This window comes from Vigna angularis, chromosome 11, assembly GCF_016808095.1.
Source record: "Vigna angularis cultivar LongXiaoDou No.4 chromosome 11, ASM1680809v1, whole genome shotgun sequence".
NCBI classification, from domain to species: domain Eukaryota; kingdom Viridiplantae; phylum Streptophyta; class Magnoliopsida; order Fabales; family Fabaceae; genus Vigna; species Vigna angularis.
The window spans coordinates 21,719,619-21,742,965 of NC_068980.1; the positions used below are offsets into that span (position 1 = coordinate 21,719,619).

A 23,347-nucleotide genomic window follows, 5' to 3' on the forward strand; every position below is an offset into this window, starting at 1 on the left:
ATTCAGAGACACCCCCTATTATCTATCCTGCTGTTGTGCTCTAAGTTCATCAAATTCTGCAAGGGTCAAACAGTAAAACAATTCTTGATTCAATGGGAAGGGTTAGAAGAATCAACTCCTACATGGGAAGATGAGTTTGCCTTACGTAAAGCTTATCCAAACTTCAACCTTGCGGACAAGGTTAATTTTGAAGGAGGAGGAATTGTAACGAAGGAAGGCCAGGATAATGAGTCAGAAAATGTGAGGGCGGAAGAAACACGAGGAAACAAGTGCGTGAGGAGAAATAATGTGAGGCTTAAAGAGTATGACTGTGCAGGAGCATAATAAATAGAAGTTCGTTAGAGGAGAGAGGGGTGTGCGTGCTGTCATTACTTTTCTCTAATATTTTCATCTCTTTCTGTGCCTTCTTTTCTCTGTTGTTATCATTTTCTGTTATATGAAAAGTTTTACTCATTTCCTGCAAGACTACAATACCAAAGATCTTACGAGATACTGTTATAGCGTCATTCTTTTTTTCACAAATTGCATTACTGTTACATTGCCCTTCTTACAAAATGAAAGCTTTTAAAAAAACTAATTTTAATTATTTTCAATATCTAATTTTCTAATATGGATTCAATTTACATATGAATTGTAAAAGATATAAAAGAAAGATAATAACACCAAGAATCATATTGTTTCTCCATTATAAGAGAGATACATTTAGTTGCTTAATCACCTTGATTAAGCCAATTCACCAATTTCAAGGTTTCAAAAGTACCATGAAAGAAAAACAAGAAATAAAACACATCACAATATCTTGAACCCTACAAAATCTCTTAAAACCTTTTTTTGAAACCCTATTTCAAGAAGGCCCTTTACATAATTGTAGTTAAGAACAATATAACTCAAAAAATAGTGTTTAGTCATGCGTATGAGTGTTTTAACCTAAATGTTTTTATATTTCTAAGACCTAAGTGTTTACCTAAGTTTTTCTATGTTTGGGGATTCTAGTTCTAGGTTGTGAATGTTTGGGGTTCAGACTCTAAGTTTTGTGTTTTCAAACTAAGTTATTTTCTGATTATTATCCAATTTTAATGTTATTTGATTGAACTTCAAAACACGAGAGTTTTTGAGCGCATAGACGATTTTGTCTTTAATCTGTTGACTGGTTTGCTCTTCATTGTCATCCTAAAAATTACCTTGTCAATATCCACCTCGTCCTTTGCCTCCAAGACTCCGGCTCTGAGTATTTCAAGTTTCATTCGAGTTAAATTGTTTCTGTAGTGCTTGATCGAGAGGTTCAATGTGTTCATCCCAACTTCTTCTCGTGGGCTTCTAATGACCAAACAAGCTCATCCACTGTAAGAACTGAAGAGTCTTTCGATTCTTCGGTGGCGCACACGATACTTTCGAAATCTTTTGTGAGGGATCTCAATATTTTTTCCACAACCCAGCTAGGTGACATTCTTACCTAGTTGGTTGACTATTTTCTCCACTCGAGTTATGTACTCGGTTACTTATTATTTGGGCCCCATCTTCAAGTGTTCAAATTCCTCTCTAAGAGCTTGTATATGGACTTGTTTGATGCAATTGTCACCATTATACGCAATCTCTAATATTTCTCAAGCTTCCTTTGTTGATGGGTCATTCGCTATTTTTCGAATCCCGACTCACATTGTAGAGAAAATACAATGTCGACCCATCTCTTGCGCTTGATTTTTTCAACGCGATCATCTGTCGTTTGATGTTCGTCCTCATCGGGAACATACTAGTCTTCCACCATGTCTCAAATATCCTGGGATCTCAATAACACCTTCATTTGTAGGCATCAATTATCATAATTGGTTTTTCTCGTCAGTTGTGGCATATTCATATCATTGACTTACTCCTCTCTTTTATTTTTCTCTCGGTACTCAAAGCATAAAGTTGTGATACCACTTTGTTAAAAAAAATGTTACCCACACTATGATAATAATCTTCAATTTACTGTGATTATTTTCATTGAACTTGAGCAACATATAAATAGGTACAAATAGAATTTTGGGTCAAGTACAAATAATAAAAACTGACTATAAAATATTAACAAACTCAAAATAAAATTTACTTAATCTATCTCTATTTTATCTCAACAAAATAAAATAATACTACACCTAAATAAATGAAAAATCAAAATTATCTATACCTATTTTATCTCTATCAAAATCAAACTAAATTTACGAGACACAAAAATAATAAAATAAAATTTAAACAAAATTATTAATAAATATTTTATCCCAACAATGTATTCATAATGGAAAAAAAAAAGATAATGTATTCATAAAAGTATACAGAAGATATGAACTAAACCCATTCCATAATTAATACAAATGGCATTTTATTTAATAATATCTAATAGTATCCAAATATTATTTTCCCGTAAACAAAATGAAAAGAAAGAGAAAAAGAATGAGTCATTAATAAGTGGGTATAAAAAAATTACAAAACCTACTACAATTTACAGCTCAGAGTCTTGTTCTTTCTGATACAACTTCCAAACCGTAATCCATACTATAGCATCTATGTACAATGTTTGACATCTGAGTAGGTTGTAAAACCGCATTTACAAAATAGCAAGTATGAATATAGTAATGTACAAAAAAACATCACATTATCTTTCATTTCTTATCATCCAATCATGTCTGGTCACATTATTTAAAGAATATGACATGCAGTCAAAACTCTTAAAATAATGTAACCAAAGGTGGCTGAGACGTTTGATCAAAGATAATAGATGAAAATGAGGCAGTATCACTCTTTGTGGTTGGAGGAGCGATCACTTCTTTGCCCTCCAAGAATACGAGAAATCTGTAAACCTCTACTGAAAGCTTGGTTGAAGAGCATACGTGTTTGAAACTCTGAAACAAATGGGAACCATGCCAAGAAAGCAACTGGTGTGAAGAGAAGCAAGCCCATTATCACTTCATATCCCCGAGCAAGTGCCCGAATAGACCCCCAAAACCCAGTCTTTTCAATGACAGGCTTACAAGCTTGTGCAATCTTGGACAGAGCAAAAACAAAAGACAATGAAAATCAAATGAGTATATATGCTCAAACTGATTATGAGAAGAGATATTAAGGTGACCCTTTTTTATATTTTGACAATGAAATTTCTAGTTTGCACAGTATTTGACAAAAGAGAGATACCATATAAAGACATTTATCAATGCTTTTATAGACTGGCAACATGCATTGCTTTGATCCGTAAGAACTTTTGTGTATGCAAATTAGATTGTGAGAATAAAGGGTCTGTCAGTTTCAGGTTTCAAAAAATAACCAAGCTGTTAGACAATCTAAAGTCTAAACAAAATCAGAAGCCATTTTGAATAGCTTTCCAAAAAATAAATAGCTATTTTTATGTTTGCAAACAAACATAAACTAACTTAAGTTTTATATTTTAAAAATCTATAACAAATAATCACTAGATTATGTTACATCATGATCACTTCTTTTCTCAATCCTTGGGCCCATAATTGTTTGCAACTATACAACTTCATAGGGTAGACTACTTAGCATGCAAACAATTTTGGAGAACAATTTGCTTAGATGTGCACTTTCTTAGGGATCAAAGCAACACAAATTGACATGAATCAAACATGTGACTAAAGAGAAAAAAAAAAGAGTGTTTACTGACCAGCAGCAACCCCCAGCCTGTTGGCATGACTGCTAGGATGCAGACTACTATGTCCTTAAATGTCAAACCAGCAACTGCTATTAAGACTATGACGATGGTAAGAAATGTCAAGAAAATTGAACCCTCAATCAATCGAAATAAAAGCTGGTAGTCTGCGCTAAGGCGTCGCCTGCCAAGAGATACACCCTGCAAAGTTCCAATATTATCACAGAAAGGGATGAGTGAGGGGTGTAAGAGAAAATAGGACTGTGAACATGGTTACTCTTTATCTCAAGTTTATTAGCCATTATGCAGTGAGAAAAGGTGTAACACAATATGTCTAGCCAGGGTAAAAGAAAACAAAGAGAATGTACCTAAAAGTTAAACATATTATGTGGATAAGAGCTTTAAATTTTTACCGAACAAACACAGGACACAATGACAGAAATGTCTCAATTATTTTAGTAATGCAGTGTTAAGATCTGTACGAGGTGAATCATGGTTTTACCATGTACCTTCTTTATTTTCTATTTTTCAAGAAACATAATACCTAACACTCACTAATGGTGTTCATAAACAAAACATCTTTTCAGCTAGTTTGTATGCAAGCACTCAGCAGCATTCCTGAAAAATGAATACACCAAATCTTAATGATATAGAATACAATAGTGTGAAATCTCACCTTCATTAAACCCAATATTACAAAGATTATCATCCATGAAATACCATAAACCTGTAAGCCAATAGTAACAACAGTTAAACTGAAGTTCTTGCAGCTAGGAATTGGGATTTAGAAGCAACCAAAAGAGAATATTCCTACAGAGAACTGAGTAAGAAAGAACTAACCAGAACGCTTTGAGTCGAATCAGTAATTGACAGGTGATATACAAGGCCATATTGATATATGAAAAAGCGGAGGGCTAATATGATCTCAGTAGCAATACCACGCTTTCCGGAGTGCCGGAGATGCTCATGTTCCTTTTCCCACCAGGATTCCCAACTTTTATCAGGTGATACACCAATACCACCACGGTTGCTTATCCATTTATGCCAATCTGTATAGTCATCAACTATCTTCTGCCACTCAAAGCCTGATGGATTAAAAAGGAAGGGAGCAAAAAGCCATGTCGCTACCATGAACCACATGGTTATAGTAATGAAAATATAGGCAACCACTCCTCTGTATGCATGACCAAATATATGGTAGACCACAAGCAGAATCACCAGTTCAATTCCTTTAACAAAATGGCTGCGAGAATAGAGCCTGTAGTTAACAGCAAATTTAGCATGAAACACCACAAAACCACGGCCTGTGCCTCTGTACTGTGCACCTCCATGAAGCAATGTCCTTCCGTAATAGTGTGTTTTTGTTCCAAGAGAAAATGTGAAAAATACAGGGGCTAACTGTAGTTGCATGAGTACAAATTCACTTAATGCCTGACGGAATCCCCTCTCCAAGCCAATTTCCATCAACATAGGCAACGCCAATAAAAGTCCAATTTGCACAACTGACTGAGAAGCAAGAGCTACTTGAAGAGCTTTGTTTTCTCGAATAGTTCTCTGTTTGTTCAAACTTTCTTCAAGTCCACTAAGGGAAAGATAGAGGCGTCCATAAAGGAATACATAAACTGTGAGGACAGTTATCTGTCAAAACCAAAGTCAGTATTTACAACAAATCATATTCATATATGCTACAAGTAGAGTAGGTTCCACGCATACCAGGGTACTGAAATAGAAGCCAATGGTAGTGTAATAACAAGATAGCATTCGGAAGAAATCAAAACGGTGTCCAAGCCTGTATATGTCTCTACTCATCGTCTGCTCACCGTTACCAGCAGCGATTTTTGCTTCAAACATTGATATTTGGTTAAGTCCCACATCCCTTCCTTTACCAACTTGTATGTACTCATGATGAGTGACATTTCCTTCACGTAAAGTAGAATTGAAACCTACACATCATAAATAAACTTTTACAATTAGATAACCTTTTGAAGGAAACAGAAACAAGTTGCATATATGATACATGAAGATAACTAGAACACATGCCTGCAAATATATCCTCACTCAAGTTGATGACCTTAGAAGCCTTGCTTACACCCCCTCTTGTTAGGTGGAAAAGTCTATCAAACACATCTGGATGGCCATAATGGAACCGCACTCTGAATGAAAGGAATAAAAACATTACTGATATAATCAAACAATTACTGCACAACATTGGAGACATACAGACTAAAATTTTAACTCAATAAGATCTGAATTGTCACACAGCACTTGACCGACCTTAACATAGAAAGAAAGAATATATCCTGAGAAAAAGTACGGAAATACAACTAATATTTATATTCTTGCTACTTCTACATTTCAGTAACTTTGATTATATTATGTTGTTAGTACGATATTAAGCATACTACTAGCAGCTGTTAGAATATTATAGAGATCTCTCTGTAATTACTATAGGGTTAGAGTTCTCGATATCGAAGTATTGTTTCAAATTAATCAATTGAATAAAAATCTTTTCTCTTTCATATTAATCCTTTCAAATTGGTATCAAAGTTCCCAGTCTTAGGAGTTTGCTTTCACATTTCTTCTATCCTATCTTAGTTACGGTTCTTTTTAGGATTGCTTGAAGTGCACGTATTTTGTATAATTATTGGGGTTGCCTAAAGTGCACCCAACTTGTGGTTTTGTCACTATTGTCCGCAGCAGCTGCCCTCTGTTGGAGCTGCCTCCATTTGCTGCCACCACCAGAGTTGTCACTGGGTCAGTCACCAGAGCCATTGCCAGATATTTCGCCACTGCCATTGTTGGAGCTTTTTATCTTATTGTTCTGCTTTATTTAGGAGGGGACTAAAGAATCCCTATTATTTACTTAAGCATGGCATCTCCACTAAACAATGTTGATCTTCCAACTACAAATTCTGAATATTCTGGCAAGATTCCTTCATCCTCTTCAATTGAAGAAGGATTACATGCACTATGTGATGAAATTGAACGATCAATATAATGTGGTAGCTCATGTTCTTTCCGGGATTGATGCTTTTAAATGTAATAGTTTGATTATTCTTCAGTAACAATCCGATTTGTTGGACAAAATCCATCAATCTTTGGTTGCTGATTTGAATGTGCAGAAATTAATCAAGGAAGTTTAGGGAAATTTAGCTCCTCATATGCATTACAAATGACAAAATGAAGAATTGAGAATGAAAGAGAATTTGGTGGTAGGGAATGATTTTGTCATAAAAAAGGATCTTCTGAAGTGGTTACATGCATCTGCTGCTGGTGGGCATTCAGAGATTAGTGCAACCATTAAAAGAGGAAAAGTTGTGGCTTACTAGAAAGGATTGATCACTGAAATCAAGCAATTCATCCAGCACTATTCTATATGTCAGTAGTGTAAGTATGATATGTCCATCAGCGCTGGACTACTAAAGCCTTTACCTATCTCTAAATATGTATGCCAACACATGCATGCTTTTTGCACATGACATAATTTTGTTTGTAGAATCAATAAAAGAAATAAATAGGAAGTTACAAAATATAACAATGAGTTCCGAAACATAAACTATAACAAGGGTTAGTATTCGGCTGCAGTACATCTCATCATAAACCTCCATTTAAATATTGAAACCAACAAGAAAAACTCACTTCAAGGGGTAAGCCAACAGTCTTTGTCCAATTGTCACAAAACTATGCTCTTGATTCGACATAAACCACGCAAGAGATGAAACACTGCAAGAAACATAAGGTACATAAAGATGAATGGAAAAAATTTAATAGATTACAGTTTATATCAGAAACGATATGAAGTGATTCAAAATTGTTACAACAGATTATACCTGCCAGTAAATATATACTCTCGGAGTCCAAGTATTGTTGGCATTCTTGGACCATTAGGTTGTTTGAGAAATTCCTGCAGCAAATTCCTCATCTTGAAAGCTTCTTCCATATAATTATCCTGTTACACGCAAATTTAGCAACCTGATTTTTTTTTTTTCAAAAGCTAGCTTCCCCTCTTTCATAATATGCATAAATAATGCAAAAAACCTGATTCATATCAATTGTTTGCAAGCCTTCCCCACGTGTGAAAATGATGGCATGGTTTTGATTTTCTGGCTTTCCCTCACCCAATATTGCTGGTCCAGGAAGCTTTATCCTGTAAATTACCTACACCAAAATAACCAATCAACATATTGAAAAGAATTTCTATTGTTAAAGAATTTATCATTGAGCTGGATATGTTTGAGAAGAATCCATCTGTCCAGAATTTTTTAGGTTATTTTACACAATAACAATTACAAAAGTAGAGGAAAAACCATTTTGCCTTTGGTTATCATTAGTTCACGAATGGTCTACAGAACAGTACCTGGTCTAAACTCTGAACTGTTTCAGATGAATCATTGGACTTTGCCGGTAATGCAGCTTTCACTAGAGCTGAATAATAAACCTTATCTATTTTTCGGGATGAATCTTTGATAGGCTCTTCAACCTCATCAATGTAAGCAACTCGAAGAGATGGGTACCTGCAATTGGAACATTAGCACTGAATGTTTGAATAAGCTATAACAAGTGAGGAGGTTGGTTTGAGAGACATACTTAATCATAAGCTTTAAAATTTCTTTTGCCCTGGGATCACCAGATCGCTTATGAGTACTATATTGTTGACATGAAACTACATATGTGAATTTCATGTCAGCTAATGATTGACATTGTGTCCACAATGACCTGTCACCTTGTAACCTTGAATTTTCCCTGCTCTCTAGTTCTGCAGCCTTGTAACCTTTCATTAATTCTGTGAAGTGCAAAGCCAATATTAACCTCAGCGTATAATAAATAAAGAAATGATGTCTTCCTCTTTCAATGAATCGTGTGTACCTTCATCCTTCGCCATGTCAAGAAAAGCCTGTAGCTCCAATGCTTGACGAATATACATCATTCCTCGGACTTTACTTGGTGAGAATAAAGTGAAAAGGCTTAGAGGAAATTCATAATTCTACAATACAAATATAACTTTAAATTTTGTGCATCCGAAATGCATAAATGTCGGAGGGATAGGAAGTAATTCATACCAGTTTTGGTCAATGTCTGACCTCTGTATGATGCCCATAAACGAAGATCTTCTTCATTCTCTACTCTGAGTTTTTCTTCACTTTTATAATCAAAACGCTGAACAAAGTTTTTCCATTCATCTGCAGTAAATCATGATCAGGAGCAAAACTAAACTACAGAATTGTAAAGACCGTGGTATGAGAGCAAAGGTAGTACATCATTAGCAAGGATGGACCAAGTTCTAGGTAATGGAGTTTTGTCCCATCTAAATTTTATATATTTTTCAATTATCGTGGTAGTGTTTGGTCATTGTTTCCATTATATTTCAGGTTCACTTCATAAAATGGTGATCAACGAGTATATTGTTTCCAAATTTTTTTACTGATTATTACAATTACAAAATCAAATGTTTATACATAGCATTATATTTTAAGATTTTATGTTAAATGACTTTATTAAGCCAAGTTGAATTAAATCCATGACATCAATCTTTTAATTAAACTTAGTTAAGTAGTATCACTTTCACTATCTTCGAAAGTGAACTTTAAATTTAATTTAACTTCCTAAAATTGGCTTACTAGAATGAGACTTCCATCCAAATATATATATATATATATATATATATATATATATATATATATATATATATTATAAATTAGTCATATCAGTTGACAACGTGGGATCTTTAATGTATACACCCCATGCTGAGGACATCAAGCATGGGAATAGAGAGAAGGGGTCCGATAATGGAAGATATGATAAACCTAATAAAATTTGCTAAAAGTAGATTTGATAAGTTTTTAGAAAATAAATTTTAAGTCTAACTCAAACTCACAAAACTAAGTTAGTAAGATGAGGTTTGTATATATTATAATTTGATCATATCGCTAAATGATGTAAGATCTCCAATATAATACCATAAACTTTACTACATTGCAAGCCCAAAGGGATCTAGCACAGAGGCATGCTACAGTCTTGGTACATCAACATTTTTGTTAGCTATCTTGATACATCAATATAAGCTTTAAGGTCAAGCAATTCTTTGACAAATATCAAGAGAAAATGGGAAACCTGGAAATATCTTTTGCAGGTAAAAGAGGATAGATACTCCATCTTCATTTGGCTCTTCCAGGTGATTTAAGGAGAAAAGAACAGCTTCATCAAAGTATGGTGTCAAAACACTACAAAATCAAGATACACACAGTCATTAATATACTTTATCTATAGATTCCAGGACTTCAAACGGCCCCTTAATCGTTATTGCATAGATAGCAATCATACAGAACTCATATAAGTCACTATTATAGATTTTCCCTTCTTAAAAAAAACAGAAGATATGGAGTGATATTTACTCAATAAGAAATCGTAAAATTAATGTTTTAAGATGCTTTATAAGTTGAACATGGAATGAGCTTACGAGAAGGACATCATGTTCCGAACTTTGGGAGCAGGTGGCATATCCATAAACAATGAATTAGAGAAGAAAGTTATACGCCTGCGAGCATCCAAGTTGGATGGAACATCCATAGCAGACTCCTTGACAGTAAGCAGTAATTGAAGCCTTTTTATCTGTAAAAAGAAGCAAGCCCATAACATGAACAAAACACAGAAACAGAACAATGCAGACATCTGAAATCTGGGAAAATTGAGGTTGAGAGCAAACATATAATTTTTATTTTACTTAATAATAACATTTATTATTCTGAAACTTACTTTCTCTATCCAAGCGTCAATATCTGTTTCAACAGGAAATTGAAGTTTACTAAAGATATATTGTTGATCAAGGGGTGTAAACCTTTCATCTTTCCCATAAGACCCACCATGGCTTGAATCTAGCAAACTACAAGAGAATAACAATTAATCCAAAATTATAACAACTAAATGAAATAAGAAAAGGAAACATAAAATTTCAAATGACTAACCCCTCAATGTCTCCTTCCATTATGTCTCTGGTCACAATCTCTAGCATGTCAAGCAAGAGTATCACAATTGAATCCTTGTCTTCCCCTTTGTTATCCAACTGAACATATAACAACAAAATTTGACTAAAGTTCACTCTTGATCAAAGAGAAAATGTAACATTACTATTTACAAAATAATTACCAAACGTTCAATCAGTTGAACAAATCGAGCATACAGATTAGGGACAGCACTCAGATTCAATTCAGTGAGCAGAGCTTTATTTTCTATGTGCTCATCAACTCTTTGAAAAATATTTTGTATAACCCTGCATTTGTGAAACCATACATCATGTCGGTGTATCAAACTTTGTCAATCTTCTCTTTTCATGCATAATTCAGATAATATGAAACTTACAATTTCTCACGATCTCCAAGAACCAAGAAGTTAATAATGCTTTTAAAAGAAGCATAGCATTCCTCAACAGCAGATTTCATGTACTTGTCTCTTAACATTCTTTTTTCCAGTTCTTGTCCTTTTCCAAAACTGTCTTTGGCCATTGACACAGCTATAGGGATCTGTCCAACAAATAGAGTTTTAAATGATTCAAAAAGTATCCAGATTATTCTCTCACACCCACACAAAGTAATTGAACACACGTATATGAACCTTGCTAGCAAGTAAGAAAGGTGGCCACTGGATGAGATTTAAAGAACGGTCGGCTGAATATGGTACGAGCATGAGGTCCATCTCCCTAGCATTTCAGTTTAGTTAGACTTATTTGCAACAAAAAATAAAGGTCTCACATGAAAACGTGAAAATCTTAATACTCTAATAATTCAAGCTTCATCAAAAGCAAGGAATCAAGATATTGAGAAAATGTTAATTCATAGCACTACCTGTTATCAATAAGGTCCTCCTCCCTCAGACTAGTGATTATTTTGTTCCATAACTGTGCAAATCGTGCAGATTCCTTCTCTTTATTAGAAGAGACCTGAAACAGGGAGAATCTTTACTTGAGTATTTAGAACATTTTGACCAATTATTGGCTAGAGTCACTATTTCTGAAGAAATCGAATTAAGTTTCTTTCTTTCAAGTCTCAAGCTGGAATTAGAAAAGCCCGTCCCGTTACATAAACCTTCCTCAATTCAGGAGGTTGAGCAATTAGCGAGGCTACAAGATGAAGTTTTAAAGGAGATCACCAAAAATCTTTTGGGCCAACAATATCCATGGTCCCCACCGTTAAAATCAACAGGTGAAATTCATATTTATGAAACAGCAGGTTATCTAAAGATCAAATTGATATGTATGAAAGAAGACTACATTTAGAAAACAAATACAAGACAGGTAGATTGGGAATGATATCCACACAAAAAATTCAACTAAATTGTGTCATATTTGACAACGAAACTCCTTGAAAATAATCGATAATTGAAACCCAAAAGGTATTTTAAAGCTATAAGTCTGTCTCATAAAAGGTGTGTCTGGAAAAATTTGTCATGTTAAATTCTAGAACAAAGCCAAATGGACATAGAGACAGTCTCTTTTACACTACTCAACCTCAATAATAGATAGATTTAGTTAGCAATGTATGTTCTCCAAAGCTTCCTCCCAGAGTTCCTTACTTGTAGGTTCCTCAGAAGTATGTTTTAAATCTTACTATCCAAGTTTGCAGGTTAGTGATGAGTATTCAGATAAAAACTATCGACTTAATCTGGAAAAGTTCCAAAACCTGTTCAAACTTGCGAGAAAAGTGGGCCTTTAGGCCCTTCTTTCGTTTTGTCTCAGTCTGTTCCGCAGGAATCAAGCAACCATTAAAAGCACCCGGAATTGAATCAAAACGAGACCTAAGTAATTCCAAGGTTCGAATCTGAAATTAAAATGAAAAAAAAAATTGAATTATGTATTTCAAGATCCATAAATCCAGTTAAAGTAGCAGAAAAAACATGCATGACTTTTTTTTACCTTAGTTTATACAGAAAAAATAACATAAAAAAAACAAGAAATCAATCAAAAGTTGAACATTAAACCCTGTACCATTTCATAACTTTCAATGTTTTTTTTTTAACTTTGTTCCAATTGCAAGAGATGGAACTTGAGTTGAACATTAGTATTCTGGCATGAGGTTTATAAGGTGTTAAACTCTAATTATGTGGTGGATACCTTGTACAAAAAGGAAAATAAGAAGACTTAATTTGAGAAGACAGAAATAGTAACACTACTTTTTAATTGAAAATTTGTATAGGCTTAGCTACATTAACTACACCATGTTAAAATCTTCTAAGTATGGAAATGATGCATTCTAATAATGTTCATATCTAAGCAAGTGTTAATAGACAACATGTTTTCAAACTTAAAAGAGAATACTTAATACACACACAATAGACAAACCTCTCCCAATCGTCGAAACGCACCATATATGCCTCCTACTATTGTAGAGAAGATAGCATACCAAATCTGTGTATCCATAAAGTAGACCTGCAAAGGGAACCGCGTTACTATTAAAAACTTAGAACAAAGAAATCATGCAATTAGTGAGACATGTGACAGCAAGATAGAAACGTACGAGTATGATAGGGGACCATATAGCAATCACTACACCCATATTGTTTTTGGCTGCACGTAGTAGAATATGATATTAAGAACAAACATTATGTAAACTTCAATTATTCTTTCATTAATTCCAAGTGTTACCATGAGGGAAGAACTCATGCCATCTGTAATCTGATACATGAGCATTCATGATGGCTCTTGTTGGAGCCACAAGAGGCTTTATCTGCAGTTTTGAAGAAAATTAAGATAATGATTTTAAGGTCAATATAAGATGGTACAGAAAAGTCTGCACCTTTGATAAAAACTCCTTGGATAATTTACAGTAATCACACTATATGAAATTGCTAATTCCTATACACAGAAGCACATAATAATATTGATATGTACACAATGAAATTGGGTAGAAATGAACCGGTTAGAAAATGGAACTCAGATAAAAGTAACTGGAAAAGTGAAGAGAAAGAAGAAAATAAGATCAAATAGAAACATGATCGAATCTTTACCTCCAGGTAGTAACTGAATGCTAATTTAGATAGAATTAGGAGAACCCAGAAAGAAGTGTACCTATAAAATTAAGACAGTTACAGTTTAAGCAACAGATCTGACAAGTGAAAATGATCATAGATGAGGATTGAAGAAATTAAGTTCGTTCCCTTACTTCAACAATGAAAGTGGACCCTCCTGCATTCCTCTTCCAACAAAGAGCCGAGGCTGCAAATTGTTGAATTGAAAATTAAGAGAAAACAAAATAATAAATACTGAAAAAAATTAATGAAACAATACTAAATGTATGTTCTTTCTCATAAACCAGTGTCTCCCTAACATCTACAAGAAAAACTAGACAACACAGGTAATATTTGTCTGAAGTAGTTCTTAACGAAAATAAAAAGGCATTGGTTTAAAAGAAAGTACACATATCATTATATATATAAGCATAAATACACAAGCCAAATATGCCTCTGCTTACCTGAGACCACCACATCATGAGCTTCACAACACCATTGTTAGACCTCTCAAGATACCGGCGAATGAATGGGAACACAAATAACAGTGCAGAGAGAATGTTTGGAGATAAGTAAATGAAGACAGCCAAAATGAACAAAGAAGGGGAACCTGTACCATTGCCAAACCAATTTTTAATGGTTTGTGCAATGCCAGATGGATTTTTCCAACTATAAGCATAAGTGACTGGTAAAATTATGACCCATGCTGCTGCTAAAACTGCCTTAAATATATACCGCAGCTTCACATGAAGCGACATGATGTTCCTTGCTTTCCAACTAAGGACTATGTCCAGAACGGCTGGAAAAGTATAAAGACAGCATAATCAACTTCCAACTTCATAAACACATTTTTTGTTTGATAATTGAACTTAAAGATAAACAAATATGGGAATTTATAAGCTATAGTCATCCTGATAAAAATTCTCAGTAACTTTTTCAAATAAAAGTTAATTAAAACAAAGAAACAAGAGATTCAAAATCTTGTGAACATTTTGAATAAGGATTTCTATTATCTTTTATGGTCTTGCTTTGATATGTCTATTATAAGCATCACTTGTAACAATAGTTTCAGAATACTATTTCTGAATTTTTTGAATGCATGAGTTTGGCTGCTATGAAATGAATCTACGAGGCACAGAGAATGAATTAATCTCTAGTGTTAGTTAAATGAAATAATCAGCATCATTGAGTCTGCTAGGCTTCATTTTCAAAAGTTTGACGGTAGAAATCTCCTGAAACAAATTTTTAACATTTATCTGCTAAAAGGAACAACTAAAACGTAAAGTGGAAAGAAAGACACGTTTTATACTGAAAAACTGAGTTATCTAGTGCCTTCTCTCCATCTCTGTTCCAATACATTAAGTCAGAAAAATGATATGGAAACAAAAGTTGCATGTTCTTGTCTACCTTGTGCAAGCTTCAATATTGCAGCAGTTATGAAGATGCTAAGAACTTTCTTGAAAACATCACCCTCAAATACGGAGCTTAATTGGCCAGAACCATTCCAAGCAATGATTATCATCGCCTTAATTGAAAAGCATGATCAGCACCCTCATTAGATTGAATGGATGCAGAGTGACATAAAATGTTGTATATCAAAATATACATATCTATGTATGAAACTATTACCTGTAAACAGAGTATATAAAAGCTCCACATTCTATCAAAACTTCTAAATACATGCCAAAATGTGCGTATTTCAACAAAGTTAACTTTTCCACTCCACCGATCTGTGGCACGAACTCTGTTTTCCTACTTTCCAAAATCAAGCACAAGGAACAAGCAGTTAGGATAAGATCATGGACAGAGGTTGCTTCAATCATGTTTCATGTTTGAGGAAAACATTTGGACTGTTCAAAATAACTTTTTAAGAGGGAAAAACTAGACGTATGCATCTTTAATAAATATCGAATTCCTATATACGCAATTCTGAATACAAGTCTTATATGCACTAGTTATGATCATAATTACAGTTTAAACCACTAGATAACCTATATATGAAACTTTGTATAACAGAAGGATCAGAATGACCTAGACAACAATCCGTTTTAATCAGGAGACAGTCTCCAATTTTCTATATGGTAATAGACTGTTTCGTTTGAGTTCAAGCAAAGTAAGAAGCCTAAATTGTTCTCATTACACAATTCAATTCATATTTCTAATCGCATACCAGACATGAAGTATGACATACCTCGTCTTTGTTAACTTGACGTTGCTCCCGAGGAAAAGGCACAGAGAAGAAATCAGAGTCAACACGCATGGGCCACCCTAACCGAAAACAATCAATTGACCTACAATTTGGGAAACATTATCAATTTAAGGATAAAATTAGTACAATGAAAAACAGCCAGATCAAAAAGAAGCATAATACCAAAAATATTCATTTAAATCATCATAGTTTCTCCACTGAGAATGTTTTGCTTTTCCCATATTACTCCTCTTAGCTTCCTACAATACACAAAACTCCTATGAAATAGATAAAACAAGGCTATCAAATGTTGAAAGTAAACAAAAAAGTTCTTCAGATTATAATAAGGCAGAACTCACCTTGGCTATTACATCATATATTGGTTTTACCACTTTCATAAGAAAAGCCTCATTTTCACCACCATAGGCAGGCTTTACTGGTTCACCGGTCAGTGGACTAACATTCCCGGCTAACATCCCATACAACTCAAATGCCATCTAGGCAGATGAAGAAAAAGTTAAGCTTAGATTTTGTTCACAATTATTTTAACAGTCAAATCAAGCATCAGAAAGTTGATTTTATATCATAAAATGAAAGATTATTAAAATTCTGAACTACCAAAATAACCTCATGCAAGTATGTGCTTGAAAGTTGGTGGTGGTTTAGTCCCACATCAACCTAGGATATGACTTAAATAAAGGTTAAAAATTTTGGATAGTCCTTACCTCATACGCAGGTTTTGTAGGGTTCATAAGCCCAATTTCTAATAGTGTGCAATATACTTGGAAAATAGATAAAAACATCATGTGTAGAGAATGCCAAAAGAGTTTCTAGCGTTAGAAGGTAGATTCAGGCCTAACTTAACCTTATGAAATTAACCTGTGAGGTGAAGATTGTCCTATTTATATAGTCTTTTGACACTATTTCTTGTCAACATGGGATAAGTTTTTTTCAATATTTACCACCAATGAAGGGAACGGTTTACTTCTCTCATTTTAGACTGAAGAAATATTTTTTATTTTAAATAATACTTACGTGATGGTAGATATAACAAAGGCATTCTGGCATAAACCTCAAATTTGCAGCTTCTCCCCATATAAGAAGATATAGGCCCATGTATAATAATTTGCGCTGTTGCATTTCCTGCTGAATAGTTGGCAACCTGGCAACCATTTGAAAATAAAAATTAGAACTTTAAAAGAGAGTATATAGTAAAGGCCGAGACTAGTTGTTTATGCAAATCAAGTGAATAAGCTAACTTCATCTAGTACCCAAAGAAAGGAAAGAACCAAAAAACAAAAGGCCTCTTCAATACGAAAAACTTTCATCAGCCTAAACAACCAAGTAAATGTTGGTCTGTACTTAAGCAAATCTAGAACCTGGCCAACAACTTTCATCAGCTTAGCTCCCACAAGTAATATATCCAAAGTAAAATTTTATAATATTATAAATACAAGTTTACAATACTATCATGTATCCAAGATTAAATGCACTTTCTATATACTCATTCATCCATGTAACCTGCTTCGTTTTATTTAACTCACTCAGCTCACATAGGTCAACCACAAGTTTGATAGCATCCTTGGGGTCACTGCATCTGAGATATTTCTTGTTTTGGAACTCAATGGCCTCATCCTTCTTTGTGTTGGAAAGGCACAGAGGGTTAAGAGGGGAAACTGTTTATGAGCTAGATTTGGTCTCAACTCCTAAATGATAAGACTTTACAGCTATTGAAACAAACACCCTAGTCAAGGCTAAGGAGTAAGAGTGGCCTAGAGATCTTCTTTGAGTACAATGTTCTGACCTCAAGTTCGCTGACATCATTAAGGTCACCCTATTAGAGGTATTGTCTGACCTTGACAATGTCAACAAACTTGAGGTCAAAATATGGGCGCTAGATGGATGGTAATTTACAAACACTCTCCTTTAACAAACTGAAATGCCCTTTTATGACAAAATAATAAGGAAGCCTAAATACCAAAGTGAACAATACATTCAATATGATGATTCTAACAATACCAACAAACTTGAGTGATTGATCTCTACCCTCACTAGATACTTATAAGACCATAAATTTCAATTTGACACTCAAATAAACTAGCATTTGAAGTAACTACTTATTGAGAAATGCAAGTCTCACCAGAGGCTACTTTTGCGACCCAAATACTTGCACCACTTTTTATAGTTTCTGAAGAGTTTCTTCATCACTTCATTTAAAGCACGATCGTCCAACTAAACAAGAAATTGCAGTATGTAAAAAACAAAGGGGGAAAAGTATGTTTATATCATATAAGAAAGGCAGAAGCCATAGAAACAGATAAAATCAAACCTTAGGTTGTTGATCAGGTTTTGGAACTTGTCGTATATGTACATTCGCAAGCAAAAGAATCAAGTGCTCCCTTTGATTTTCCACATTGTCCTTCTGCACAAATACAAGAAAGATAACCCTTAAGTGATATATAAAACATTAAACACCAAATGGTAGACATAGATCAGTTCAGTCGCTACCTGGAAACCAAACATCAGCTGAAGCCAGTCCAGAATGTCTTCATTTACTTTGTTAGCATGACCCTTTGTCCAAGGCAAACCCCTTATATTACGGAGTGCCAAAACTGCAGCTTGAATCTGTAAAAGCAAATAAGCACATGCAACCTAATCAACACTTCAAAAACAAATGCTGGCAGAGGTTATTCAGCAGCTAAAAGTAGTAATAATAAGTAGGTTCAGACATGAAAAGGAATGAAAAAATTGTTCACCATATATCGTTTAATTACCCATTATTGAAGATTGTTTAATCTTTTCTTCGTGTTTGAATCACAGGCAATGCTAACCCACTGAAAGAATCGATGTTTCTAGGCAATCAGCCTTTGATTTAGTGATTCTACAGGCTTTCTACAGTTTTTTTTTTTCATTAGCTTAAAGAGGAGATTCCAAGTTCTACTACATAGTGTTACCTCTTTTAACCTTATGTATCAAGCATTAAGTCATGAAAAGTTTATTAAAACATAACTATAGAGAACAAACCTCATGATATTTCATTATAGCCTCTTTTCCACTCTCTGGATCAAGTGGTAAAATATTATAAGGGGAATATAATTGCTTCTGTTCCTCAACCTTGGTATGAGCTTGCATAATCTGCAATTAAATATCAAAAACAGAATGTAATCATCAAAATAAAACAATCAATGAAGAATCAACACATTGTTCTCTTTGTATGTAAACTTAGTTTACAAAGTAGTTTTACCTCTTCAGATACTGGAACATCTTCCGTTCGATTAACTGCCTTCAATACCTCAAATAAAACAGCAGCCGTTTGATATGCTTTTGTGAGCTGAGCACTGGGGAATCAAATGAAGTTAATTACAGTATTTTCCTTTTAAAAATAAAAAGAAATTAGATTAAGCGATATTAGTAAGTCACAGATAATTGTGCAATATAAGGCAGAAAAAATCAGGTGAATGACCAAAATTAATGATTCCATGATAACTTAAACTCACCGGTCCTTATCAGCAGCATTTTGTAACGCTTCAATATACTTTTGGTAGTACTGCCTATAAAAAGTCTGCATTTCACGAGCATCACTCTTTTTTCTTCCCTCATATGTTGTGACATTTTCCTGTTGTTTAATGGAAAATACTTTCATATCTTCAAATTTCCAAAGAACTGAAATATCAATACATTCTACTCTAACATAGGAAGCATTTTGTTTTACGGGTTTTCACTGATTCATTAGTATACTCAAATTAGAAATCATTAAACAAGCCTTTTCAAATCTCCTAATTGTGGCATCAATTAGTCAAGGTAGGAATGATCCTAAACGGATTGAAATTATTAAGCAAAGAAAAGAATCTACAAATTCTTAACAAATAAATTCAGAAATCCACCTTCTCCAGACGCTGAAGAAGAGCAGTTTTGAATTGGCGAACACCACGTCCACTAGATTGGGGATCTAGTCTGTGAGCTAGTTCAAAAGCATAAAATCGACCTAATGATAATAAAGAAATGAGCATTAGATAAAGAACATTCACATTAAATTTCAGAAGTGATATGAGACTAGTATATATATCCAAATAGAATAATCAAAAGAGAAGAGCAACAAGGAAAAAGTAACTAAAGAAGAAAAAGCTGCAACATTTTTTAAAACAACCCTCAAACATTTCCCACCAAACTAGGAATCTGTTTAGTCAAATTCATCAATGAGAGCTTACAACCCCATTTGTTTTCCTTTTCAATGAATATTAGCATCATGGTATCTATTCTTTTTACTAAACTTAAGGTTCTAAACAATATTAGACTTCAACTTTTTTCACACCCTTACAGAACAAGAACTTATACTGTAGTTATCTAACCAAACTTGTCAAATAACATACACCTTACATGGTTCATATGCTCAACTTTCACAGAAACTTACAGAGATAAGAAACTCTTTTATTGCTAGCCTCTACTTCATTAGCAACACGGAGGATGGGAGCTATCTCAACAAGTGAAGAAGGCACCACTTCACTGTCCAAGATTGGGTCCGCTCCTAAATTCCCAGCAGTCTGAGTTCGTAGTATACGCCTTTGCGGAGGCTGATCAGACCCCCTTCTGTAAGACATCTTCACACCTCAATTTATCAATCTATATCACTTCAAGATGTTATCACTCCTGTAACAAGTAAAGAAGTGAATCATTGCATAGCAAAGAGGACAAAATTCTTATTTGGAAAGAAGTGAATCATTGATGTTAGATAACTGATATAAGATATATCAGTTCTGGTTTCTGTTGTATCATTCCTCTATATATATCTCTTCTTGTTTTATCTTTCTTACAATTGAAGTACATAGTAAATACCTTTAGGAAAAAAGAATTGTTTGACAATTGTAGGAAAGGATGGCAAATCAAATCAGAAAAATGGCCCTTCATAACTCTACCATTAAAATCACTTTTCAATGATCGGAAACGCAAACACATGAAGTTTGGTTATTTGTCACTGCCCCTCTGTGTGTGAGATATGAAGATTGGAAGGAGCATAAAAGGTAAAGATGGATGTGATTATACCATTCTTATGATCCATCACAAAGTGAAAATTCTATTCTATTTGCCCTGAAAAGTTGAATATCCATGAAACCCCATACAAGCTACATGCAGAAGAATAAGAAGAGAGAATTACCGGCGAAGGAAAATTCCCCAAAACCACGATTGCTATGATTGGTAATAAACAGAATAGAAACCAGCTTTCCGAATTGAAAACTCGAAAGAAAAACCAAAATCCCAATTGCAAGAAAGCGGCAATAAACAGACCTCAAAAGGCCATGGATGAAACTCTGCCACAGAGGCAGCGATATCTTGGTTTCTTCAAGACACACAAATCAAGCAAGAAACTTTGTTTCAGTCCCTCACTGTCTCTGAGCAACCCATCATGCAGGACAGCAAAAAGGATAAACTTTTACACGAATCATGTTGTGAAAAACCAAGCACGTGGGAGGGAGTGTGACTAGGAAGATCAAATTCAACTCCTTAATTGTCAAGGTAATATTTTTCAAAAGATAAAACAGGGGTGTCTGCAATCAGTACTGGTCCAAGTGACTATAAAATAAATAAAACAAAGCCTTTACAAGAAAGTAAAAAGGAGAAAGCAGTCATGAAGCTTACATGGTTGTTAGATAGTGTGAGAAACAGAGAAAGTGAAATTGCAGCAGTAGTTGTTGGGAATGAATGAATGAGTGAGTGAGTGCAATCAACAACTCACAAATCAGTGAACAGAGAGAGAAAAAAAAACAATGGTAACCGAGGATTGGTCGCTTCATCTGCATGTTTGTTTAAAGTCAATGCTCTTTAGCGGGTAATGTACTTCCAATCAAACAACGCCACGTCATCACTTGAAGTTCTGTGTAGCTTCTTCTTCTAAAACCAACAGCTTGCTTAAAACAAGGAAAACAAAATGTAAAAGTGGCAAAAAAAAGTTGTCGGAAGCCATTATTAATTGCATATCTAGAACCAATTTTAATTTTATTTCTACCACCGTTATCATTAGGTTATTCAATATATATTCAATATCATATTTTAATATACAATGTTTTTATATAATACGATTAGTGGTGTAAAATAAATTATCTCGTGATTTCATCAATGAGTTAAGTAGTAAAGATATAATCAATTAACTCGACTGGTATGATTTTTTTGTCTTATCGCGGTCCTATATTTGAATATTTCGACCTAATTTAAGAAAAACAAAGATAATTTTAAATCTAAAATTTTAAAGCTTTTGATTTTAAATTTTAAATTACATTAATGAAATTAATTTTTATTTTTCACATGTAATTATTGAATACATATATATTTACTCAAATGAGACAAAACAGAAACGAGATGCAGAGTAAGTGTTAATGTAAGGATGCTTTCTGCATTGTAGGACATAAAAGAAAAAGGGGTTTCATTGAATAATCTCTTTTGATACAAGGAAGAGCCTATCTTATATAGGTTCTGAGAACTAGAAAAAAAAGGAAAAACAGAATCCCTAGGTACTGCACCGCTTAAACAAAAGGTTAACACCTTGTACGTACAAAAACAAACACCCTTTTCTAAGGGTTGGGTTTCGATACAAATAATTTTACTTTAAATTTTTCTTAAATTATAACTATTGTTTAAAAAATGGTTTGATTGTAAGTCTAAGTTCATTTGGGCTGCTGGTTAAATGAAAAAAATATTAATTTTATAATTTATAATATAATTATTTTGTTTGAATCAATTTACTTTTAGTCTTAAATCAATTTACTTTTAGTTTATTTTATGTTTTTATTCAACTTAAGTTAAGATACAAATAAAATCTTACATAAAATAAAATAAGATATGTATATGAATTTATATACACATAAGATATCTTTTTTTAATAAAGAAAATCTTTTTGAGTAATACCAAAAACAAATTCGTGAAGATTTGATTCAAAACATACAATATCTTATCAGTATAGAGATTTATAAAAGTGTAAAGATCTATAAAAATATAGAGATCTATAAGAGTGTTGAACCTCCCTACATATTTATCCTATCAAACTTTTTTAATACAATTGTTAAAAGGATTCTTTCTATATATATATATAATGATTTATAAATTACACGGTAGTACAAAATATTTTAAATTGCCAACGTATATGGTGGCATGTAATTAAAAGTTTGGTAATTTTTATCTTTTATGCTTTAATGAAGAGAATATCATTTGAGACAAAATTAGGTAGTCGTTGATTTATTTTATATTAATGTTGTACTTTCAATGTATAGGATAAAAAGAGAGAAAAAGGTCTAACTCTTGATCATTATCCTCTTGAAAGAAAAGTAAATGAAAATTATTGTGATATTTGAATATGATTTGGACAGTAATTTTATGATAGAAGTCAATATAAATTGTTGAATGGATGGCTTTTTGGTTGTGGCCATCTCATCTTTTATAAATCTGCTTAATGGATTCTCTTTTTACATCTTTTTCTTATCTTTATTTTGTAGCTTTAAAGCTTCATGTGCTACCTTCCACCTCTAAATTATAGTGCT

At 33.6% G+C, this 23,347-nt stretch overlaps 1 protein-coding gene across 3 annotated transcripts; it reads right to left on the reverse strand.

The window, feature by feature from the left end:
- Nucleotides 1-2,407: 2,407 nt before the first annotated feature.
- On the reverse strand, nt 2,408-21,613 carry LOC108332636 (callose synthase 2). Of its 3 annotated transcripts, none has more exons than XM_052871218.1 (44): nt 21,456-21,600; nt 21,105-21,319; nt 20,233-20,468; nt 19,706-19,806; nt 19,319-19,437; nt 19,066-19,159; nt 18,846-18,956; nt 18,330-18,446; nt 18,151-18,243; nt 17,962-18,053; nt 16,857-16,983; nt 16,181-16,318; nt 16,005-16,081; nt 15,825-15,924; nt 15,263-15,385; nt 15,041-15,158; nt 14,098-14,432; nt 13,789-13,841; nt 13,634-13,694; nt 13,272-13,353; nt 13,144-13,193; nt 12,969-13,055; nt 12,310-12,447; nt 11,476-11,570; nt 11,246-11,330; nt 10,994-11,154; nt 10,781-10,904; nt 10,600-10,697; nt 10,391-10,517; nt 10,095-10,246; nt 9,749-9,858; nt 8,698-8,817; nt 8,504-8,572; nt 8,225-8,420; nt 7,995-8,151; nt 7,676-7,795; nt 7,468-7,586; nt 7,277-7,360; nt 5,678-5,790; nt 5,351-5,580; nt 4,478-5,275; nt 4,314-4,364; nt 3,653-3,838; nt 2,408-3,018 (listed from the first exon to the last, which is right to left on the reverse strand). In XM_052871218.1, the coding sequence occupies exons 3-44, from the start codon at nt 20,417-20,419 to the stop codon at nt 2,770-2,772; spliced, it is 5,847 nt and encodes a 1,948-aa protein (XP_052727178.1). In that variant the 5' UTR covers nt 20,420-20,468; nt 21,105-21,319; nt 21,456-21,600; the 3' UTR covers nt 2,408-2,769. The 3 variants fall into 3 exon arrangements, with proteins under 3 accessions (XP_052727178.1, XP_052727176.1, XP_052727177.1); XM_052871216.1 differs by having other exon boundaries at nt 20,974-21,319; XM_052871217.1 differs by lacking the exon at nt 21,105-21,319 and having other exon boundaries at nt 21,456-21,613.
- Nucleotides 21,614-23,347: the final 1,734 nt, after the last annotated feature.